The following is a 20508-nucleotide window of genomic DNA, read 5'->3' on the forward strand; positions in this document are numbered from 1 at the left end:
CATTTTTATAATAATGCTATGAACTATAAATGAGCACGCCAACATTTATATGAATTAAACTCTACTAACATAATCATTGAGAGTATTTCCTGATTTCTTACACCTTGAAACTTAACTCTGTCATAAACAACTTTAGCAAATGAACAAAATAATCAATTAATAGAAATTTTTTTTGGGTTCGATTTTGTTCTAAAAATTAATAAAAATTAAAGCTTTTCCCCAAAATTTTGCCCTCATAAAAGCTTTCGCTTTTCAAAATTTTCTCATTAAATCACTATGTTAAATGGATAGAACAAATGGAATTCAAGACTCAAAATCTAGCTTTCCTTCCATATTACTTCTTTTATTTCTCTCCTTTTCTTCTATATTTTCTTCATCTCCTTTTCTTCTTTGAATTCCCTCTACTTACTCCTCCCAAGTTGCTACACGAGAGCTTCTAGATCTCAATTTCAATTCAGCTACAACGAAGAGCATAAGGTTATGACCATTATCCGTAGTAACCAAAGTATCATCCATAAAACTCCTGAGCTCTAGTCGATCTCCATTCTTCTTCTTCCTCCTGGAAGTGTAAACCTGTCAGTCGTCCGAAGAATCTGCCTAATGGGGTAGAACTGAAGTAGAAGGATTACCAATAATAATACCCACAATAGGTTCTACAATATGTGAAGTATGAGTTGCCGCTACACCGGATATTTCTTGAAGAAGTGGAGAAGAAACAAAAATGTTCGACATATAGAAATAAAAAGAAACTCAAAAACCACGCGGACGCTGAAAAAGGCAAAAGCCCAAGGGCTGATATATTAAAGATAAAAATATAGATAGGTTAGGTACAGATGGGTTGTATGAGTGGGCCCAAACAGGCACCCAACCCACACGGTACAACACAAAAAAAAAAAGTAAAAGATATGTACATATAGAAATAAAAAGAAACTCAAAAACCACGCGGACGCTGAAAAAGGGTGGGTCATCCCAATCTAGTCTTGCCTCTGGCTCTAGTTCTCAATAGGGATCCATCTAGTAAATTCGTAAGGTACTGACCATTATCCGTAGTAACCAAAGTATCATCCATAAAACTCCTGAGCTCTAGTCGATCTCCATTCTTCTTCTTCCTCCTGGAAGTGTAACCTGTCAGTCGTCCGAAGAATCTGCCTAATGGGGTAGAACTGAAGTAGAAGGATTACCAATAATAATACCCACAATAGGTTCTACAATATGTGAAGTATGAGTTGCCGCTACACCGGATATTTCTTGAAGAAGTGGAGAAGAAACAAAAATGTTCGACATATAGAAATAAAAAGAAACTCAAAAACCACGCGGACGCTGAAAAAGGGTGGGTCATCCCAATCTAGTCTTGCCTCTGGCTCTAGTTCTCAATAGGGATCCATCTAGTAAATTCGTAAGGTACTGACCATTATCCGTAGTAACCAAAGTATCATCCATAAAACTCCTGAGCTCTAGTCGATCTCCATTCTTCTTCTTCCTCCTGGAAGTGTAACCTGTCAGTCGTCCGAAGAATCTGCCTAATGGGGTAGAACTGAAGTAGAAGGATTACCAATAATAATACCCACAATAGGTTCTACAATATGTGAAGTATGAGTTGCCGCTACACCGGATATTTCTTGAAGAAGTGGAGCTGCGAGGCTCTCTTGATTATCAGTTTGAACACTAACATTTTTAGGTTATAGTCCATCAGTATTATTTTGTATGAAGTTTGTAGGTGCCAGCATCGCATCACTCGCAGTAACAATAATAACAGTGTCATGAGGGGGTCCTCAGGTGCAACAGACACCTCCTGTATGGCAACTAAAATGTCCACAGCAGTGGGGTTAGACCCATCCTTATTCACTTGAACCTTAGATTTCAAATTAGGATGAAATTTGTCGCATTTAGCAAGGATATGACTAAACATCTTAAAGTGAGTACAATATGGGGTTTGTGTTTCATGACGATTGGTTGTCAATAACCATTATGGGTTGTGCGCAGCCAGACTTCAGTAACATCAGGTAAAGTAATATCCATTTCCACAAGTATTCTGACCACCGAGGGGTTGGTTAGGTTGAAAGTAGGCAGATTTAGTTTCAAAGGATCCCCAAGGATGACCCCAATAGAGTAGAGAACCTAATGGTGAGAACCTAGAACCTAATGGTGAAAAAAATGCAGCTTGAGACCAGGTAAACTAAACCATACTGGTACAGTGAGAGTTTCATGATTTGGGTCAAAATTAGGAGACCACTTGAGTAACTTCATTGATTTGCCTTCGATGTTAAGATATTTCTAGGAGAAAATTTTGGTTTAGTCTTCAGCTACTGTTAGTTGAATTAACAGATGTCTCCGATTCATGAGTCCAACTTTCTACTTGACTACTAGCATAAGATTATTAACATTTTTTCTGTTAACTTCCATAGGAGGGTGTCCCCACTGAAATTTTTCAATAAGAGCAAACTTGAATTTATCCGTCAGGGTAAAAATTTCTGATTCAAAGAAAAAGATTGTTGTTTTTCCACTTTTTCTACTTGCCTTCTTAATAAAAGGACAATCATGTACCCTCACGAGATTCCTTATAACTTGAGGGGAATCTCACTGCTGTCTTCACCTGAGGGTTACCCACCACGTGGGCAAATGAGACTTTGTCTGACTCAACCAAATAAGAAGGCTCCATCAGAGCAAGGAGAGCTGTCAGCATTAAACTACAACGAAGTTGCTGCGACAGGAAAAATAGTGAACTGGGCTGACGAGCGGCTCTGTCGCAGACGCCAGAGGCAGAGCCGAGCACGACGAGCCCCAGATCGAGCGGCTCTATCAGAAGCGAACGCGTCGAGCAGACGCAAACGCGTTGTCGTCGATATGCAGGCGAATGCCGACGAGCTCGTGGCGTAAAAAGCGTGAAAAACGAGCGCGAGCCGATGAAGGAGAAAGGAGCGGAAGCTTTGAGCGACAGAATCGATGGCGATCTCCATTCGAAACAATCGAAACCCTAGCAAAGCAATATATAGATAGATATATATATATATATAACATCAAATCAGATCGAGGATCAGTCTTCTGATGAAGAATGATAGATTTACATTTGTTTGCGGAAGAAGGCTGGGGGCTCACTCCAACTTGAAAATCTAATGGATGATACTTTGGTGATTCTTGACAATGACACGACTCTTCTAAGTTTGTTATCTGGTTTCACTTCTAAAATTAGAGGAAGAGGTATGACTAAACTGACTCGTCTCTAGCTACTAATTTTCTGCATGTTTTAAATTTATTTTGCATTTTATTGTTGGGGTATTACTGTACTTGTATCGTATGGTAGGGTGCCTCTTTTGGGCTCTTCTCATACAACATTTATGTGTCCTTTTTCTATTTCTATAAAATTAGTCATTGGGCTTTTCATATATATATATATATATTTTTTTTTTTTTTGAAAAAGCCCAAAGGCTAATATATTAAACAGGAAATGTACAGATAAGTTGTATGAGTGGACCTAAAAGAAGACACAACCCACAAGATACAACACACACAAAATCCCCCACCCTCCACCCTTAAAAAAAGAAGTTACATCTAAGATAAAAAAAAACAAAAAACCACCAACGCGCGCGAAAATGTTAGGGACGACTCAGTTTAGTCTTGTCTTTACCTCGAGTTTTCGGAAGGGAGCCGGTTAACAAATTGATGAGGTGTTTACCATTACCCAAGGTAACCAAAGTATCATCCATCAGATTTATGAGCTCAAACAGATCATCATTCTTTTTATTTTTTCTGGATATGTAAATCTGTTATTGCTCATCTGAGGATTGACTCATCTTATCAGTGGATGGCTGGACAGGTGTAGGCGACCAGAGGGAGGAGACGTGTGAGGACTGCAAACGACTTAACCAAACCTCATATCAAGAACGAAAGACGACGCGTCAAGCTGTGATCAGACGATGTCATGCGAGTTGTCTACAACACCGACGAAACTGACGACGCGTCAAGCAGGGAAGACTACGCCGTGTGAGCTGTCTGCAAATGCCGACAAGACAATTAGAAAAGGAGAAGGCTGGGTGCGAAGCCGTTTGTCGTCGAGCACGATGAAACCGTTCGTCGTGGAATACGATGAATTCGACGGAGTGAAAAAGAGGAAGATTCAAAGCTGGGAATCACCATCAAAAGAAACTGGCAGAGCTGCACGCTGACGACCTATATATATATATTTATATATATATATATATTATGAATAGTATAAATATCATGATTATAATTTTATCTCAGCTCTTTATTAAGTTTAAATTGATAGTGATTATTTTTTTTGATGCTACAATAACCTGACAAAATTGGTACAGCATGCTACGATTTCTATTACAATGACTTTGAAAGTATTTTTGGACATTTTATTTAAATACGTATGTTGAGGTCATTTTTTGGATGAGGTATTCACTTTTCTCCTTGGAGCATAGGGTTTAGCCTTAGGTTTTCCTTGTTTACCCTTCTAGAGGATTAGAGCTGAGACCTACACTGCTTAGAAAGTTTGAGCCTCTTCTTTGCTTCTTCGAGTCTCATATGAGCGGTTTTGGATCCTTGGCATTTTGCTGAATCGAGTAGAACTGGCATATTAAGGCTCAAGTTGAGTTCCTGCATGAATCGGAGCAACCCCTAGGGAAACCCTTAATGACTCGAACACTCGTGGACACTGGAATTTGCACACCCACTAAACCATGCACGATGTTGGCTTGAATCGGGCCGATCATTGGCAAACTCGTCCAGACGATGAATAATGAAACGGATCTCGCGGACGCGTTCGGGACGTTGAATTTAGCTAGAAAGGGCACTCATCGCTATAGTTCTGCGCGCGAGCAATTGACACAAAAATGGAGGAATAATTTTTTTTTAATTAGGGGATGCGAGCTTAGGCTCAGCCCAGGTTCAATTTGTGTTGGACATGTTTGAACACGAGCTAAGTAATTTCGATTTTCAAACTTTCAAATTTTAAATGAGTCATTTAAATTCACCCTAATTAAATTCATTTGGAGATTATTATTTGCCAAATTTTGCTCCCCCATACAGGGAATTCATTAAATTCCCCGCCCAACGCAGCGTAGCGGCCCTTTGGAATTCCCGGGATACAAATCCTGCTCGGCTTGTCTCCTCCGTCATTCGGCCCCCTTGCTTCTTTTGCTCATTGATACACTAAAATAATATGTTATTTTAAGCATACATTTTATGTTTAGTTTTGGTGATATTGCATTTTAAAGAGTGATATTTTCATATATTTTGTAAGTATAATTTTAGGCATTTGGAGCAAAAATAAAAAAAAAACAAAATTTAGAGCCAAAACAACGAATTTTGGGAATTCTGACGTTTGATGCGCTATATTGGCGCTAGAAGTGTCATTTGATAGAGTGCTGGCGCCAGATGCGCTAGATTTGGCGCTTGATGCGCCAAAACCCAGAACAACGCGATCTTAAGCAAGTTGGAGTCAGATGCGCCAGAGACGACTTTTTGCAGATTAAAGCGATTCTAGACGAATTTTAGGCAAATTTCCAAAAAGGCATTTGTTCTAAACACCACTTGGAGTGATTCAATATATCTAAACACTTTGAAAAGTTCTTTTATGAAGGGATATGTTTCTTGGATCAATGAACATGTCTTTTGAATCAAAAGGGTTGACTTTTGGATAGAATTTGGAGGGAAGTTTGAATTCTTTTTGGAGGAAGACAACCTTTAAAAAAGAGAGGTTTTGAAGGACTTGAAGAGTGTGAGGTGTAAGAGGGGCGAAAAAGAGAAAGAGAGGGAGAGAGAGAAAGTCGAGGACTTGGAGATTTTCTTCAAAGATTGTAAGAGGAGAGGGAATGTGAGAGATTTCTTCTTCATTACACTTCTAAGATAGAATTGAGAGTGCTTGTAAGGAGAGAAAGACTTGAAGAAAACTTCTAGCGGTAAAGAGAGAAAGTGCTTAAAGAGAACTTCAAGGGATTTGCTTGAGAAGGAGTGTGAGATAAGTTATGTTAATTCCTTTCTTTGTGTTGTAAACATATTTTTATATATGAAATCCGTGTTTTGTTGTATCCTTATCATGAATTATGAGTATTTTTCTTTATTCTTCTCTCTACTTTGAGATATGGTTTTGTGAAGCACTTATTTTGTTTTATACGATTTTAAAAGTCAATAATTTATTCTAATTTGAACCCCGATCTTCATTTACTTTTCGATCTAGCCAATTGAATTGTTAAATTGTGTCGAGAAACATTTGTTCCGAATGGGCTATGATTTCTACAATATGGTGAGACTCACATTTGATTTCATGGAAGAGGATAAGAGGATGTCATCCGTGGAGTTAAGAGTAAATAAATAGGGAAATATATTTTGTTGGATGCAGATCTTAAGGTGACAGATTAAAATTTCTAATTTGGTTCAGTTGATTCGAAACTAATGTGAGATTGTTAGCCCTCAGGTGAGGGAGTAGTGAGAGCTCTGGAGTGACAACCGATATCTTTCCAGCCTAACAACGGAATTAGAGATTAAACTCTGGATTAGTCAATGTTCTTTATGCATTCGGAAGAAGGTAAAGTATAAAGTTGCGACTATTTGACACAAAAGAATTTTTATATATTTTCAAATGATTTTAATTTCTTCACAATCCATTTACTCATTGTAAAGAGGAAAGGTGTTTTCTTAAATTTGAACTCTTCGTCACAAAAATTTTGATTGATCTTCGTAATTTTACTTTTAAAAGTTTAGCAATAAGTTTAATTAACTTTGTATTTTTACTGCATTCATTTTACTAACTTTGTATTTTTACTTCATTTTATTTAGAATTCATTTTACTATTTGATATTCGAATTTAGCACTTCACTTTTGTAGTTTAAAATTGTAGTTTACATTATAATATTAAGAATTTACTAAGAAGTATATCTAGGACTCCATTAGAGCCTTTTATTACTTGAGCGATACATATACTTGTGGTATTTTTAGTTGACTTGACAGTTTAAAGATTTTTAGAAGATGAAACTATTTTTATTGAAGTTATTTTTGTTGGGATTAATTTGCATATTTACTATTGTATCTCGTGTATATTTTGGAATATTGAAAAATATTTGTAAAATTAACACACTAAATCCACCCACATCAGTCATCTCTCATCCAGAGATCGCTCAATCCCGCTCCCCCTCTCTTCTTCGATGCCGAAAGCCTCGCACCTCATTGCTCTCGCCTTTCTGAATTGAAATCCTCCTCCCTTCCTCTTTACAGAGGTCCTGCACCAAAGCCCCGCACTCATCTGCTTTGCCTTCCTTCTCTCGGTCGCGCCTCACTTGCCTCGCCTTCCCCTCTTCTAGTCGCGCCTCGCCTGTTTCGGCCTTCCCTCTTCCTCTCCACCAAAGGCCCTTGCCTCGCCCTATCCACTGAACACCCCCACCTCTCCATCGAAACCGCAGACACGAAGCCTTCCTCCCTCTTCAGCCTTAACCCTCTCCTCGCCGGCGACCGTGCCCGAGTACCACTTTTCAGCATCGGCGACCTTCTCTACCGGCGGCAACACCACGGTATGGCTCCCTAGCCTCAGGTGTTTGGTGACAAAGCAGGTTCAAACTCTTAGCTTTTTTTTTTTTTGGATTCAAACCTTCAGGATTTATTGTTTTGGTTCCTAAAATTCATTTATGGAGTGATCCTTTATTTGGGAGTTGTCTAAGTACTATCCTTCTCTCTGGTTTAAGGTTGCACTGTAGTTTCAATAAAAAAAACCAACCCTGCTCTTAAGTGGCCAATAAAAACTATATACTTGGTGACTTCTTGTGCTTCCCCTGAAATTAAGTCATTTACTCATAAGACGGCATGTTCTACATGATTTAGAATTGAATATTATTCATTGTTATAGGCGATCTCACGATTCATGCTTTTACAACTCTTTATTTTTATTTGCATCATATAATCTCAGGATTTCTCTGCTTGAGTTGTGTGTTAATTTAGGCGCGCCAATATTAAATGAAATGCAATGTTAGGAAACGAATTTTGGATTAAATATTGTAAAAGTCTTTCCAACGATATTCCCTTACCAAGTGGTTATGAATTTAAGAATTTCGTTTCTTTTTCTATTTAACCTAAGGATTTAAATTTTCAGTAAACAAAACTGTGCTACGTTGCGCTCAATGCTTCAAAAATACCAAGCTGTCCTACCTTCTGCCGATAGGGAATTCAATGGAGCTCATATGCCTCTTCCTTTTTTTTTCTGTTATATTATGATGCGGCATTTACATACATATTACGAAATGCTTATTTATCCATATGTCTAACATCTGAGCTTTCATATTCACATGCTTACGACCCAAATCTTTGGTTTGACATAGGAAATACCTTCATTCCTTTAATAAGAAGGATGTCTTTGCATGCTTAAGATCTATGCAGTATTTTTCTTTTTGGGACTGTACATGTCCTGATTTGGGTTTGATACTTTCATCGTCTGACATAATATTTTTATTGTTTTTGAGAGTTCTTTCTGCCCTATATTCTTGCTGATCTTGTGAAGGATTTATGAACCATTTTAGGTCCGCACTTTCCAACTGTTTTGAAGTAATTTTGGGGGCTGCCCTTGCTCGATACATTCATTGTCTTGGGGGCTGCCCTTACTCGATATTTTCACTGTTTTGGGAGCTTTCAAAATTGTTGTTTGGGGCGTTGAAGGTGCTGTAGAAGTGTTGTTTGGAGTTGTTGAATGCTGTTTGAAGGTGTAAGAATGTTGTAGGGTGCTTTGAAAGTGCTTTTCAGAGTGGTTGAATGCTGTTTGGATCTGTAAGAATTCTGTAGGGTGCTTTAGAAGCGTTGTTTGGACTTGTTGAATGGTGTTTGGAGTTGTTGAATGCTGTTTGGTATTGTAGGGTGCTTTAGAAGTGTTGTTTGGTGTTGTTGACTGTTGTTTGGAAGTGTAAGAATGTTGTAGGGTGCTATAGGCTGCTTTAGAAGTGTTGTTTGGAGTTGTTGAATGCTATTTGGAGGCGTAAGAATGTTGTAGAGTGCTTTTGAAGCGCTGTTTGGAGTTTTTGAATGCTGTTTGGAGGTTTAAGAATGCTGTAGGATGCTGTAGGGTGCTTTAGAAGTGCTGTTTGGAGGTGTAAGAGTGCTGCAAGGTGCTGTAGGGTGCTTTAGAAATGTTGTTTAGTGTTGTAAGGTGCTGTTTGGAGTTATATGAGTGTTGTTTGGGGGCTTTTCCTACTGTTCTTAGAGCGAATTTTGGTGGACTTTGTTCCCATTTTTTTAGCTGATTCTGAAGCAATTTTTGGGTTGATTTATGTCTATTTTGAGCATTGTGTTGGGACTGGTTTAAACTGGTTTCACTGTAGATTTTAGAATTTTTGATGCACATTTTTTGAAGGGGTTTTGTCATTGTTTTGGGGCCTTTTATTGACTGATTTGGGCAAGTCTTGAGCACTGTTTGTGGGGCCTTTTGCCTATAGTTTGAATTTTTTCTTGATTGTCATCTTATGAGGATTTAAAAACTCTTTTGAGCTGACCCACTCACTGTTCTGCTCTTCTGTCTCGCCAATTTTGGGAGTTGGGTCAGTCTCTTCTCTTCCTCCCCCTTTATTTTCTTTTTAGGGCAATGATGATAGTGCTTATGTGTGCAAATGTGGGACGATAGAATACTATTTTCTGCCTCGATGACCTTCAAGGAAGGGAGAACATGATTGGTGATACTATTCACCAGTTCTTGATGTGAAGTTGCCCCATTGCTTTCTTAGGTTGTCGACAGTTTTGGCTCGATCAAAGTGAGCGACTTGTGGACTATTTTACTTCACCAAGCACTTATACAGATACTACACTTACACGGGTATTACACTTACACAAATACTACGCTTCTCCACACATCCACACAGATACCACGAATAAATTCACTTTGCAACAACATTACTTTTGGCTATTAAGTAAATTTTGTATGCATGAAAATAATTAAAAAAATCTCGATAAAATTCTATTAAAGTTCACTTGTTAATCGTTTTGATTGTGGTCGGGAACTGCCTTGCTTTGATGGTTTGAGTTGGTAGCTTCTATCTAAAGTTGGATTATAAAGCACAACCCAACTCTGAGCCCACCATAACCTGAATTCGTACAGTTTCCTTCGAGCTTTCACGTGCCACCTACCCTTTTACATGCATAAGCTCATGTTTGATGTGCTCATTAAATTTTTAGTTATATCTGCTTACTTTCACATATGATGCTAACATTATAGCAGTAGTAGAGGCCCAAGTACGTATTCATAATTATTTACTGTAGTCTTTTACTACTTTACTTTGTTGTCCCGTTCTTACTTTACCATGCATATTTTACTTACATTATATACTTACAAAACCACAACAATGCATTTTCGAAAATTTATACACTTTTAAACCTAGTGAACGTCCTTAATTCACCCATTTTGGATTTATGAGAATCTCTTGGAGGAGGTAACCTATGGTTGCTAACAGAAATTCTCCGGTCTAAATGGACTTAACAATTCATTTAGAATAAGTTATTTCAAAAGAAATATTGATGCCGGGATGATGAAATCCTAAAGCTACAACTTAAAATTTGATGGATGAAGTAAATTAAAATTTCCCCATGAACATTTTAACATTTGAACAATAATAACAAACAAACCAAAATGTGACATATAAACTACAAACCTTAAAACCCTTAAACCCTGGAGTTACTACTACAGTAGGAGACTTAGAGTCAACTTCATGGGCAGCATGACGAGGAGCTTGGACCAAGCAACAAGAGGATCTTCTTTAGCAATCTCTCTCCCTATTCTAATTAACAATTCATAGGACTTCAATGTAAGCTCGTTCGACGCGACGTAAATCCTCACATCCTCTCTAGGCTTCTGTACAACCATGTTATGCAGCGTAAGTCCCAACTCGTCTTAGGTTTCTGAGGTTGTCATGTGTTGCGATGTAAATTTTCCTATCTCTGCGGGCTATTTGCATAGCCAGGTATTATGCAAGTGTAAGTCTCAGATAATAAAGTTGGCAGCATCAAAAATTTAAACATGATTTCCAAAATGTAGTGACACAGTAGGATAATTTGGGAAGCTACTGAGGGTTCTCCTCAGTATTTGTGATAACCTCTATCGTTTCCTTCCTTTGACTCTTGAAACTAACTATTCTTACTTGAGCCTTTCCTACTTGCTTTTCCACGTTTTATCTTGAAAACCTAGTCTGGACTTTTAATATCTCAAGAGCCATACCTACGTTAGTTATGTTATTGAGCTTATTGACGATCTTGCTCTTACTATTACCATGTCCCATCCATGAGACATTGCAGCTGTGTGCACCAGTGCTACAATTGATTGTTTTGAAGTATAGTATATTGATAATTGAAGTTCTATTCAGCTTCAAGAGTCGATTAGATATGCTAATCTGGAGAAAAATGATTCATGTAGCCGACCCCACGTAGTGGGATTAAGCCTTTGTTGTTGTTGTTGTTGTTCTATTGAGAAGAATGTTTATTGGGTTTAGTGGGTAATTGACTTCAACTTGTGTTTGTATGTCAATTTACTAATCAGAAGTAAATTTTCTTAATTCTCCCACATTTATCTAGATTTCAGCTGAGATGTAATAATTTCCCTGTTGTTTTTTTTCTTTCATTTTTGACTTGTTTGACGTATAAATATCAATTTGTTTCAATCCCCTTTGATTGGCATGACTATCTACACTGTATGTTAATCCAAAATATCTTCTCTTTCTTTTTTTTTTTAAATTGCAGTCCATTGTAACTACTTGTTCATGTTCATTTTTCAATAACTTGTAATAATTTTTTTTTTGTTTAAAAAATAAAATGTAAAAGTAATAGGTGGGAAAAATAGTTGCCAAATGTGCTATGATTAGAAGTAACGAAAGAATAACTTGACAAGCTAGGTTTAGCAAACACAACGGAAATTATATGAGTTGCTATGTTCATGAAACTGAGTAGGATAATAACACGGAGAGCCTATAGTAGAAAAGATAATAAATGTCTTTATACCACTGGTTATTAATATAATTATAATTGTATCTACTCTTATCTCTGACGTGGAAGAAGTTTTGGTGTCTTGTTAAATACCTTGCCATGTAGTGGACCTAGAGGAACACTAGAATGACCTATAGGCTTAGAGTTTTTAGTTTTATTAAATTTATTTTTTGGTTAAAGCCTATTGTATAACAAATATAATCTATTTGGAGTCGTTTCCTTTATTTTATTACGTAATTTTGGTTTTGTTTTATTTTTTAAGGCCTATTTGCATAATAATTATAAATTACTTTGAATTTCTTTTTTTTTCTTATCTAATTTTTCATCGGTGATTACTTAGATGCTTACTGCTGAAGAGGATGGTACTGTTGTATCAAGCTCTGAGGATGAAGATTATTCTTATGATGATGACATTTCTGACACTGACACGGGATTACCCGGACAAGCATTTGGGCGAAGAGGCCAGCTTTCAAAGAAAAAACCTAGAGGTTCTTTGTTTTGAGCATGTTTACTTTTTAAACTGAAAATAACTGTTAAGAAACATTAATTACAACTTCAATGACACTTGCAGTTTATTTAACCCATCCTCATCCTCTAATGGAAGGAGAAGGAAGGTCCCTGAGAGTTCGTGGGTTTAATCAAAACCAGAGGGCTGCATTTTTGCAATTACTTATGAGGTTGGTTTAATTACAAAATTCTCTGTGAAAAAAATGTAGTAACTTGAAGTTGATCATCTAGCTACCATTGATCTCGCATAATTAAGATCAATATAGCCTTTTAGTTTTAGAGTTTGATGCCTTTTATGGATAATTCTTTTTTTATTATTAGATTTTAATATATAAGGATTTTATAGGCAGCCTGGAAGCAAAATTTCTTAGTCATGAATGAATTATTTTGTGAGGCTTGTCACAAATGCAAAATCTTGATGAATCAGAGATAAGTAGATTACCATTCTAACTATTTTTGATATAGCCCTTTGTTAACTTCTATTTCTTATCAGTATCTTGTGTTTTGCTTGGTTCTATTAGAATTTCACGCGATTTGTAATCTATCGTATTAATATCTTTTAATACGTCATAGTCATTTCTCTACTATGAAAATAAGTATCATCTTTTATTTTGATTGAATCACTTATGTGCTGATGAATTATTTAAGTTTTTCAAATATGTCAAATTTTACGAGTTTTTCTTTTTTCGTGATTTTTTTCTTTAACAATCATTTATACACCTATCTAATTATGTATTTTGTAAAGTTTGTATGGTCTGTGGGCCTTATATCTCATTTCACTCATCTTTTATAAAAAATTTTGAATTGTATTCTTATAAACTGATTTAACTTGTATAGTGCCTTCTTCCCCCTTTTTTTCTTTTTTGTGCTATTATTATTATTAGTTTTTTTTAGGAGTTATTGAATCTTGGTGAGGATATTCATCACCGTTTAAAAGGCACTGCTTACATCCTATCATTGATGTAAGAGACAAGGATATGAGCTATATTCATTTTAGCAACATGAGTAAATGATTCTGGGTAGTTTATTCCATAGGTTGGGTTTAACTTTTTCGTATTATTAATGCACAAAAATTGTTAGCATCGACATAGGTGATATCCAACGTTGAGTTTCCTTCTACTTGCTATTAAAAAAGGAAGGAAATGAAACTTTGTATGCATGTATGTTTGTGTGTGTGTGAGAGAGAGAGGGTGGGAGAGGATGGAGGGAGGGCGGAGGGGGTGGGGAGAGAGAGTGAGTCACATATAATCGCATAAAAAGTAATCTATAAGTGGTTTGACAATCGTTTCATATACCCACTTAAATGCAATAGCTTCTAGAGCATAGTCTTAGTATAGAAGGAGAAAAAGAAGACGCTTTCTCACTGCTACATTGTAGGGACTATTGTTTAGCCTAGGGTAATGAATTCTCTTACTGTTGCTCTGCCCCATTTAATATTTTTTTAAATACATCTACAATATAGGTGTCCCACACTCTACAAGCCTGCAAAGTATCCATAGGAGGATGGTTTCTCATCATTGCATTGTGGTTGGCGCACCACTTAGTCATGTTTTAGTAGGGGACATATTTCTACGGCAGGTCATTGTGGTTGTTGGAGGTTCATCGCTTGGAAGAGAATTAGGACAGACGAAAATTGATTGAGGGGATTAGCCGTGATCCAATGCTGATTGTAAAGTTTAGTCATTGTTTAGCATTTTGTGAAATTTTACAGGGTGGTTGGCTGATTGTTGGCCTATTTTGTTGGAGTACCTGATATAAGTCTTTGTGAAGCTTTTTTGTTAGGATAACTCATTTTTCAATTAGCTTGGTCAGATCTTTATTAGGATATTAGGGAGGTTTTTCAAAGGCATGGAAGTAAGGAAAATTACCTTTTGTGTCATTATAATCTAATAGCATCAAAATAGTCATAAAAAATCTAAAGATAGAATTAGAGAGTAGTGTTTGAGGCGTTAATTGTAGGTTTTAGAAAGAATTAGAGTGAAAACCTTGTATGAGGGTAAGTTGTTTCGAGATAGAAAAGCTTAATCGATATTTGTTTTATCTTCAATTGAGAATGATTTTAGAAATTCATCAGATTTAATGAAATTGGTTATTTTTAAATAGTTTATGTGATGTTACGAGCTTGTGGTGGGCCTATGGAGAAGTATCTTCACAAGGTTGAGTTGTCGAGTAAGGTGAGATTTACAATTGTTAAAGTAGCAAATGTTTATAGAAAAATTGTTTGCTACTGTTTATTACCAAATTTATCTGTTATGCATTGCATTTAGAGTTAATTAATATTTGAGTTTATTTAATTCAACAGAAAAAGTACAATTCATATAACTAATTAATAGTTATTTTTAAGATTTTCAGTATATTTATAGAAATGAAATATTGATTGTAAATTATAATATTAATCACAGCATTGTATTTTCTGTGCATATCGATAAAATATTTGTTTGCAGATACAATTAGGTTAAGCAATAAATGCATACAAAAATAATTATAACTTATAACGATTATTGAGAAATTATTATTTATGTTGTGATATGTAGATAATTATAATTTTGACATGGTCAGGAAAATAAGAATTTTGATGGGGTGAGACTACTAGGGAAATGTTGAATTCCTGAATTTTGAAACTAAGGTTAGAGTAGACGAGTCAATTTCTGGAGACCGTTGATAAGTGCCATGTTGAGACGACCAAGTTTTATCAACAATTATTATTATCGACTAGCTCGGTGATGAACCGATGAAATAAAAGTGAAAGCCTCAGTAAATATAATTTAACATTTTGAAGATAAAGAAAGTCGAGAAGAAGATTGAAATTTAATATTAAATCACATGATATTGTCTAGTACAATGAACGAAAAAATTATTATTGGTTATTTTTATTACTTCTAACCAATTTTTCATATATAATTTTTAATCTTATATTTCAAGTATTTAAGTATGTTTATTTATTACTATAGTTACTTGTGTTAGCCAATGACCAACATGACCTTAATTTCTTTCTTATATGTCGAATCTTATTATATCTTTGTTTATCTTATTGAGCATCTTAAATGTTAGTATGTTGATTTTCAGAGGAGTAATGAGCAGATGGGCCATTAGCAAGATGAATTATCTTATTATAAAGATTTTGAATGTAATGTTTTGGGTAATTTATAAGACTTTTGGGGGTATGCACAATTTTATTTTTATAAGTTTTTGGAAACTCAATATATTTCCTTTGTGGATTGTTTATAAATATTTTCTATTTTTTTAATATTAATAAGTATTTTTCTTTTGTGTAACTGACTTATTCTCGGTTAGATCTGTTGGCAACATATGGGGGAGTGTGATAGACAATGAAATCAGAGCAAATGTTATAGTTGCAATTAATAATGAAAATGTTATTGGATTTAGCGGTTAAAATAGGTACAGAACTAAAATTTGAATTTGATAATTTCTTAGCTCCAAGTTGATGCAATTTGAGCAGTTTATTCATAAGAATTGGGAAGTAGTTCATTTATGATATAATTTTTATATAATATATTTGTATTACATAAATAAATTGTATAATTGCAAATAAATATGTTAAAAAAAAAGCTATAAAAAAGAATAGTCAATTATCAGGTTAGTTACTAAATCAGGAATTTAAGTAATTGGTAATTTTGATAGAAGTGTAAACTAAAATAGTGCAAATGAAAAGACCCGACCCAATGAATTTCTTGAAATTGTTAATTTGAAAACTTAGGTGGTAAAGAAAATGACTTCTTATGAAAAATCTTCATCAAATTGAGCGTCAAGATCTAAATATGATACGATGGTTGATTAACATTTAAGGATAAATTAGAGATTCGTGCCATCAATATTTATGAGAGTAAGTGATCCAACTGTAGTAGAAGACTGGTTATTGATGATTGAAAAAAAATTTGATAGCATGATTTGCTTAGAGAATAGAAGGATAGTTTTGGCTATTTTTATGGTGAGAGATAGTGAGATGCATAGCATAGGAAAAAGTTTGGATTTTCACCTCTTGCATCGATTTGGTGAGAGCATTTTGTAAGTGTTCAAATTTTAGTTTCTTCCATGGTCAACAGGGTTAGCATTTCAGGATATATATTTAAGTAAATATCCTTATATAAGTAAATATCCTTATAAGGAATTATTCTTATGTTAAATTAAAAGAAATATCCTTCTATATGATTATTATGCGATATATTAGTGTAAAACTATATTTAGAAAATTTTTACATATCATCGAATATCTAGATATATTACAGAGAAACAAAATTGTGTTAATGTTATTGGTTTTATAGATGTTACTATTTTTATTAAATTAGTGGGAATTTTTGTTAACCAACTGATGTTGCTATCTTTATTAAACAAATATGGAGGCAGTCTTGGGTGATCGCAACAAGGTTTTGGGGTAGATAGAGGAGGGACAGCAGGAAGGAGGTGTCCCTTGGCCGTCCTGGGCGGCAACGGTCCAGTGGGAGGGCTCGAATAGCAGGAAGGAGGTGCAATTTGGGAGGTAGTAGTACTTAAAGGGTGTGTAAGCTGGCTAGTAGGCTAAGGGCTGTAGAAAATTGGTAGTCAAGCTTTGTTGCGGGCGGCTACAGTGAGGTTCGGCGATAGGGATCAATGTGGGAGGATGCGGAAGGGAAGAGGAAGAAAATAATCACTACCTCGGGAGAAAGATAACCAGAGCACAACCCAATCCCTTGGATACAACCCTCGAAGGGGAAAAGAAATATTGGCGCCTGTCATAGCAGAAATATGAAATTAATCAAAAACTAACCGTAAGCAAGCAAAACTATATATATCATAGCTAATAGATAAAATCGGAAGGAAGTAGAGTAGGAATGAACTAGAATTAGGAAAGGAATAGAAAAGGGCAAGGTTTCAATTAGGAAAAAGGGACCGTGGTACTGTAGTAGCTACAGTACCACTCCCGCTAACCTCCCGCATCATTACCTTTCATTGATGGGGTTTAATTCTCTTGTGGAAAAGTTAAAACTCTTGAATGTGGAGCAGAAAAAAAGGAATTTAACTGAAAAGAAAAGTTTTAAAGTTGGACCCTAACCAAGAGCTCTGATGCCATATAAAAAATATGAGAATTAAAGAATCCTGCTTGTGTTATTATATATTAGTAGGTATTTATACATGGAGGAATTTGTAGTTCCTTATAAAAAGTAATAATTGCAATTAAAATTTTTTTCCTAATCTTGGTGTATTTCCATTTTTGTTCGGTGCCATGGTTCCGTCTACCTCTTCCTTTATATTTTGCTGTTTGCCAATTACAACTAGCTAGGATGCCAATCTTTTCTTCATACTTTCGATCTTTAGTATGCAATTACCCATAATTTCTTCGTAAAACTATTCCTAAAGCTGTTGGCCCCTTTGCTGCCTTTGTTGCACTGTTAATCTGACGCTTTTTCATTTTTTGGCAGCTGGTACCATCCATTAATGTTTCATAATCTTCTAACACTTTTCAAGGAGAATTCTCAGCATAACATTATGCAACAATGTAGAAAGGGCAACTTTGAAATAACATTAAAGACGTCTCCCTGGGACTTTTCTAAGAAATATCTGATGTACTTGTTATTTATTGTTCTCATAACACAAAAATTATTATTCTTATTGCTTTTGATGCCATTTGACTTGTAGCTTGGTGGTAAAGACCTTTGGCCCACCAACAGGCAGCTAGGATTTGGGCACTAATATCGTGTATGGCGTGATTTTGTGAATAAATTCACTCAAGTTTGCTTTAAAGAAAATCTTGCTTTTATCATCAATTATATGTTTTTATCTCTTGGTCTCCAGCACTTAGTATTTGTTGGGCCTATAGAATTAGAAGTCTACATTGCAAATAAAGATGTTATCTAGCACTTAATGTTGAATGGGGATAGTCGAGCTTTAAAAATTTATGCTGCAAATCCCCACAACTATTTGAGAAATTTTACAATCTTGAAGTTGGGTAGCGTATTGCTTCAACCTTTTGAATATAATATCTATATGTGTGTGTGTGTGTGTGTCTATATATATATATATATTTATATTCACAAAAAGCAGCTTTTATTGTTTTTTATTTTTCTTAGATCTTTAAAAATGCAGGTTTGGTTTTGGGAAATATGATTGGAAGGAGTTTGTGCCTCGACTGAAGGGAAAAAGCTTGCAAGAAGTTCATGAGTATGATACAAACAATTTTTTCTCAGAAAAATCTCTTTTTTAATTACTTCGCTATTTTATGTTTAATGATGAGGAAATCTTGAACTGAACCCTTGGACACGTACACAAACATAGATAAGTAAACAAGTAAAATGCACTCTTCCCATGAGATGGAGCAAACAGTGCTGTTGATTTTTGGTGAGCTCCTTATTTCTTGGTAGGTAATACCTGGTTTGTAATAATCTCTGCGTAGGTGATTTGTCAGGAATAGTTTACCCAGGTGCTTTGGTTTCATGAATACTTTTCTAAGATACTTAACTGCGTGTAAAATTGAGGTGAAATAACATTGCTCTTCGATGGAAATGTTGGTCAAAATTCCATTTCTTTTGGGTTTTTACCTCGGATACAGTCTTCTATCTATTTATAGTTGGCGGCAAATGCCAATCGAGTATTGAATTTGAGAAAAATTGCTCAATGTCATAATCATGAAAATTTTACCTTTACAAGCATTTCTTAGAGAATATCGGCTCTACTGATACATAGCATCATGTTTCTTGGCACAAATTCCTTGATTCATTTTTAATTCTTTTTTTGCTTTGGCAATGTATATGCAGAAATGACACCTCAATGGAAGTTGGTTCGTCTCTGTATTTTAAACAATCAATTATTTTTCTAAAACTCAATTTACTATTTTCTAGTAATTTTTTTTTTCTAGTGATGAGTTTATTCTATGTACATTTCATTAAATCTGGGTCAATTTCCTACAAAAAAAGTTACAATTTTATTCTTAACCCACATAAAACTCGGTAGTTTCTAAGCCATTGGAATACAACCACGTTAGTTAAAAACAATAGAAGGTCCTGGAATTATTCAAAAATTATATTATCTGCAAAAAAGATGTCATTCAACTGTCATAAATGGTTGGAGATGCTGACGTTTGTTGCCTGGCAGTATTAGCACATCCTGTGGTGCTGTGGCACCGTAGGTAGTCACCACGGAGGGAAGCTGCTTTTTTGGCAAGCAACCTTTGGGTAGAGGTTCCGTACCTAGAGCAGTCCCATTGAGATTACTTTTTTGGAGAATAATACCTACATGAGGCTAGAACTTATGCTGTCTGCTCCTTATGGTATAGGTATTGGGCCATCCTACTATGCTGGTGCAGGAAAGAGAGGAGTATAAAACTTTTACATATCAAAATTTTTTAGGGGAAGTTCACGGCCATTAAAATTTAAAACACAGGTTAGGAGGTTGAGAGGTGAAAACTTCACTGTTTATGTGTAAGCATATGGCTGAGTGAAGAAGAGTTTGCTTTCTGCACTTTTCAGCTTCATTGGTGCACAAATTTTTTCATAGGGAGGTGTGAACTTCATGGTTAAAGAGTGGTTGCTAGGTGGTAGATGAACTTTGAAGTCAATATTGTATTATCCCTGTGTTCTTTCGTCATCTTTCTTTTAAAGGAAAGTTGTGTGTTCTTTCATTATCTTTTTTCTAATGAAAAGTGGGGTGGTTTGCTATGTGAATTTTTTGAATAGTTATGGTCGCCTGCTAATGGAGCACCTTACTGAGGAGATAAATGATTTACCAAAATTTTCAGGTGACATTATTTTGATAGGCTAGCTTATGTTTTTTTTTTTTGGTTTTTTTTTTTTTTTCTGATATTTGTAATTTTTTTCTGCACATGTAGATGGCATTCCGAAAGAAGGTGTACGGGTAGATGACATTCTGGTTAGAGTTGGAATCATTCAATCCATAGAAGAGAAGGTGTGGTCACCACATTGCTTTGTTGGTAGATTTATTCTTAACCAAAATATATTTTCTAGCAAATATTTCCTAACTATATATAACTAGCTAGCAGGTGAAATTATTGGATATTGTCAAAGCAAGATTGATTTTTATACATATGGATTGAAACTATATATATATA

At 35.4% G+C, this 20508-nt stretch overlaps 1 protein-coding gene across 1 annotated transcript in view; it reads left to right on the top strand.

Annotated features, from left to right (window-relative positions):
- The window catches only part of LOC110032331 (CHD3-type chromatin-remodeling factor PICKLE-like), a gene marked incomplete at its 5' end in the record, with an annotated part of 151853 nt that overhangs the window by 90613 nt on the left and 40732 nt on the right, over positions 1 to 20508 (top strand). The window contains 5 exon segments of the mRNA XM_020735924.1: positions 12284 to 12431; positions 12515 to 12620; positions 18531 to 18605; positions 20117 to 20178; positions 20269 to 20345. Coding sequence (XP_020591583.1) covers positions 12284 to 12431; positions 12515 to 12620; positions 18531 to 18605; positions 20117 to 20178; positions 20269 to 20345 — 468 coding nt within the window.

Source organism: Phalaenopsis equestris, unplaced genomic scaffold (assembly GCF_001263595.1).
Source record: "Phalaenopsis equestris unplaced genomic scaffold, ASM126359v1 Scaffold000924, whole genome shotgun sequence".
NCBI classification, from domain to species: Eukaryota; Viridiplantae; Streptophyta; class Magnoliopsida; order Asparagales; family Orchidaceae; genus Phalaenopsis; species Phalaenopsis equestris.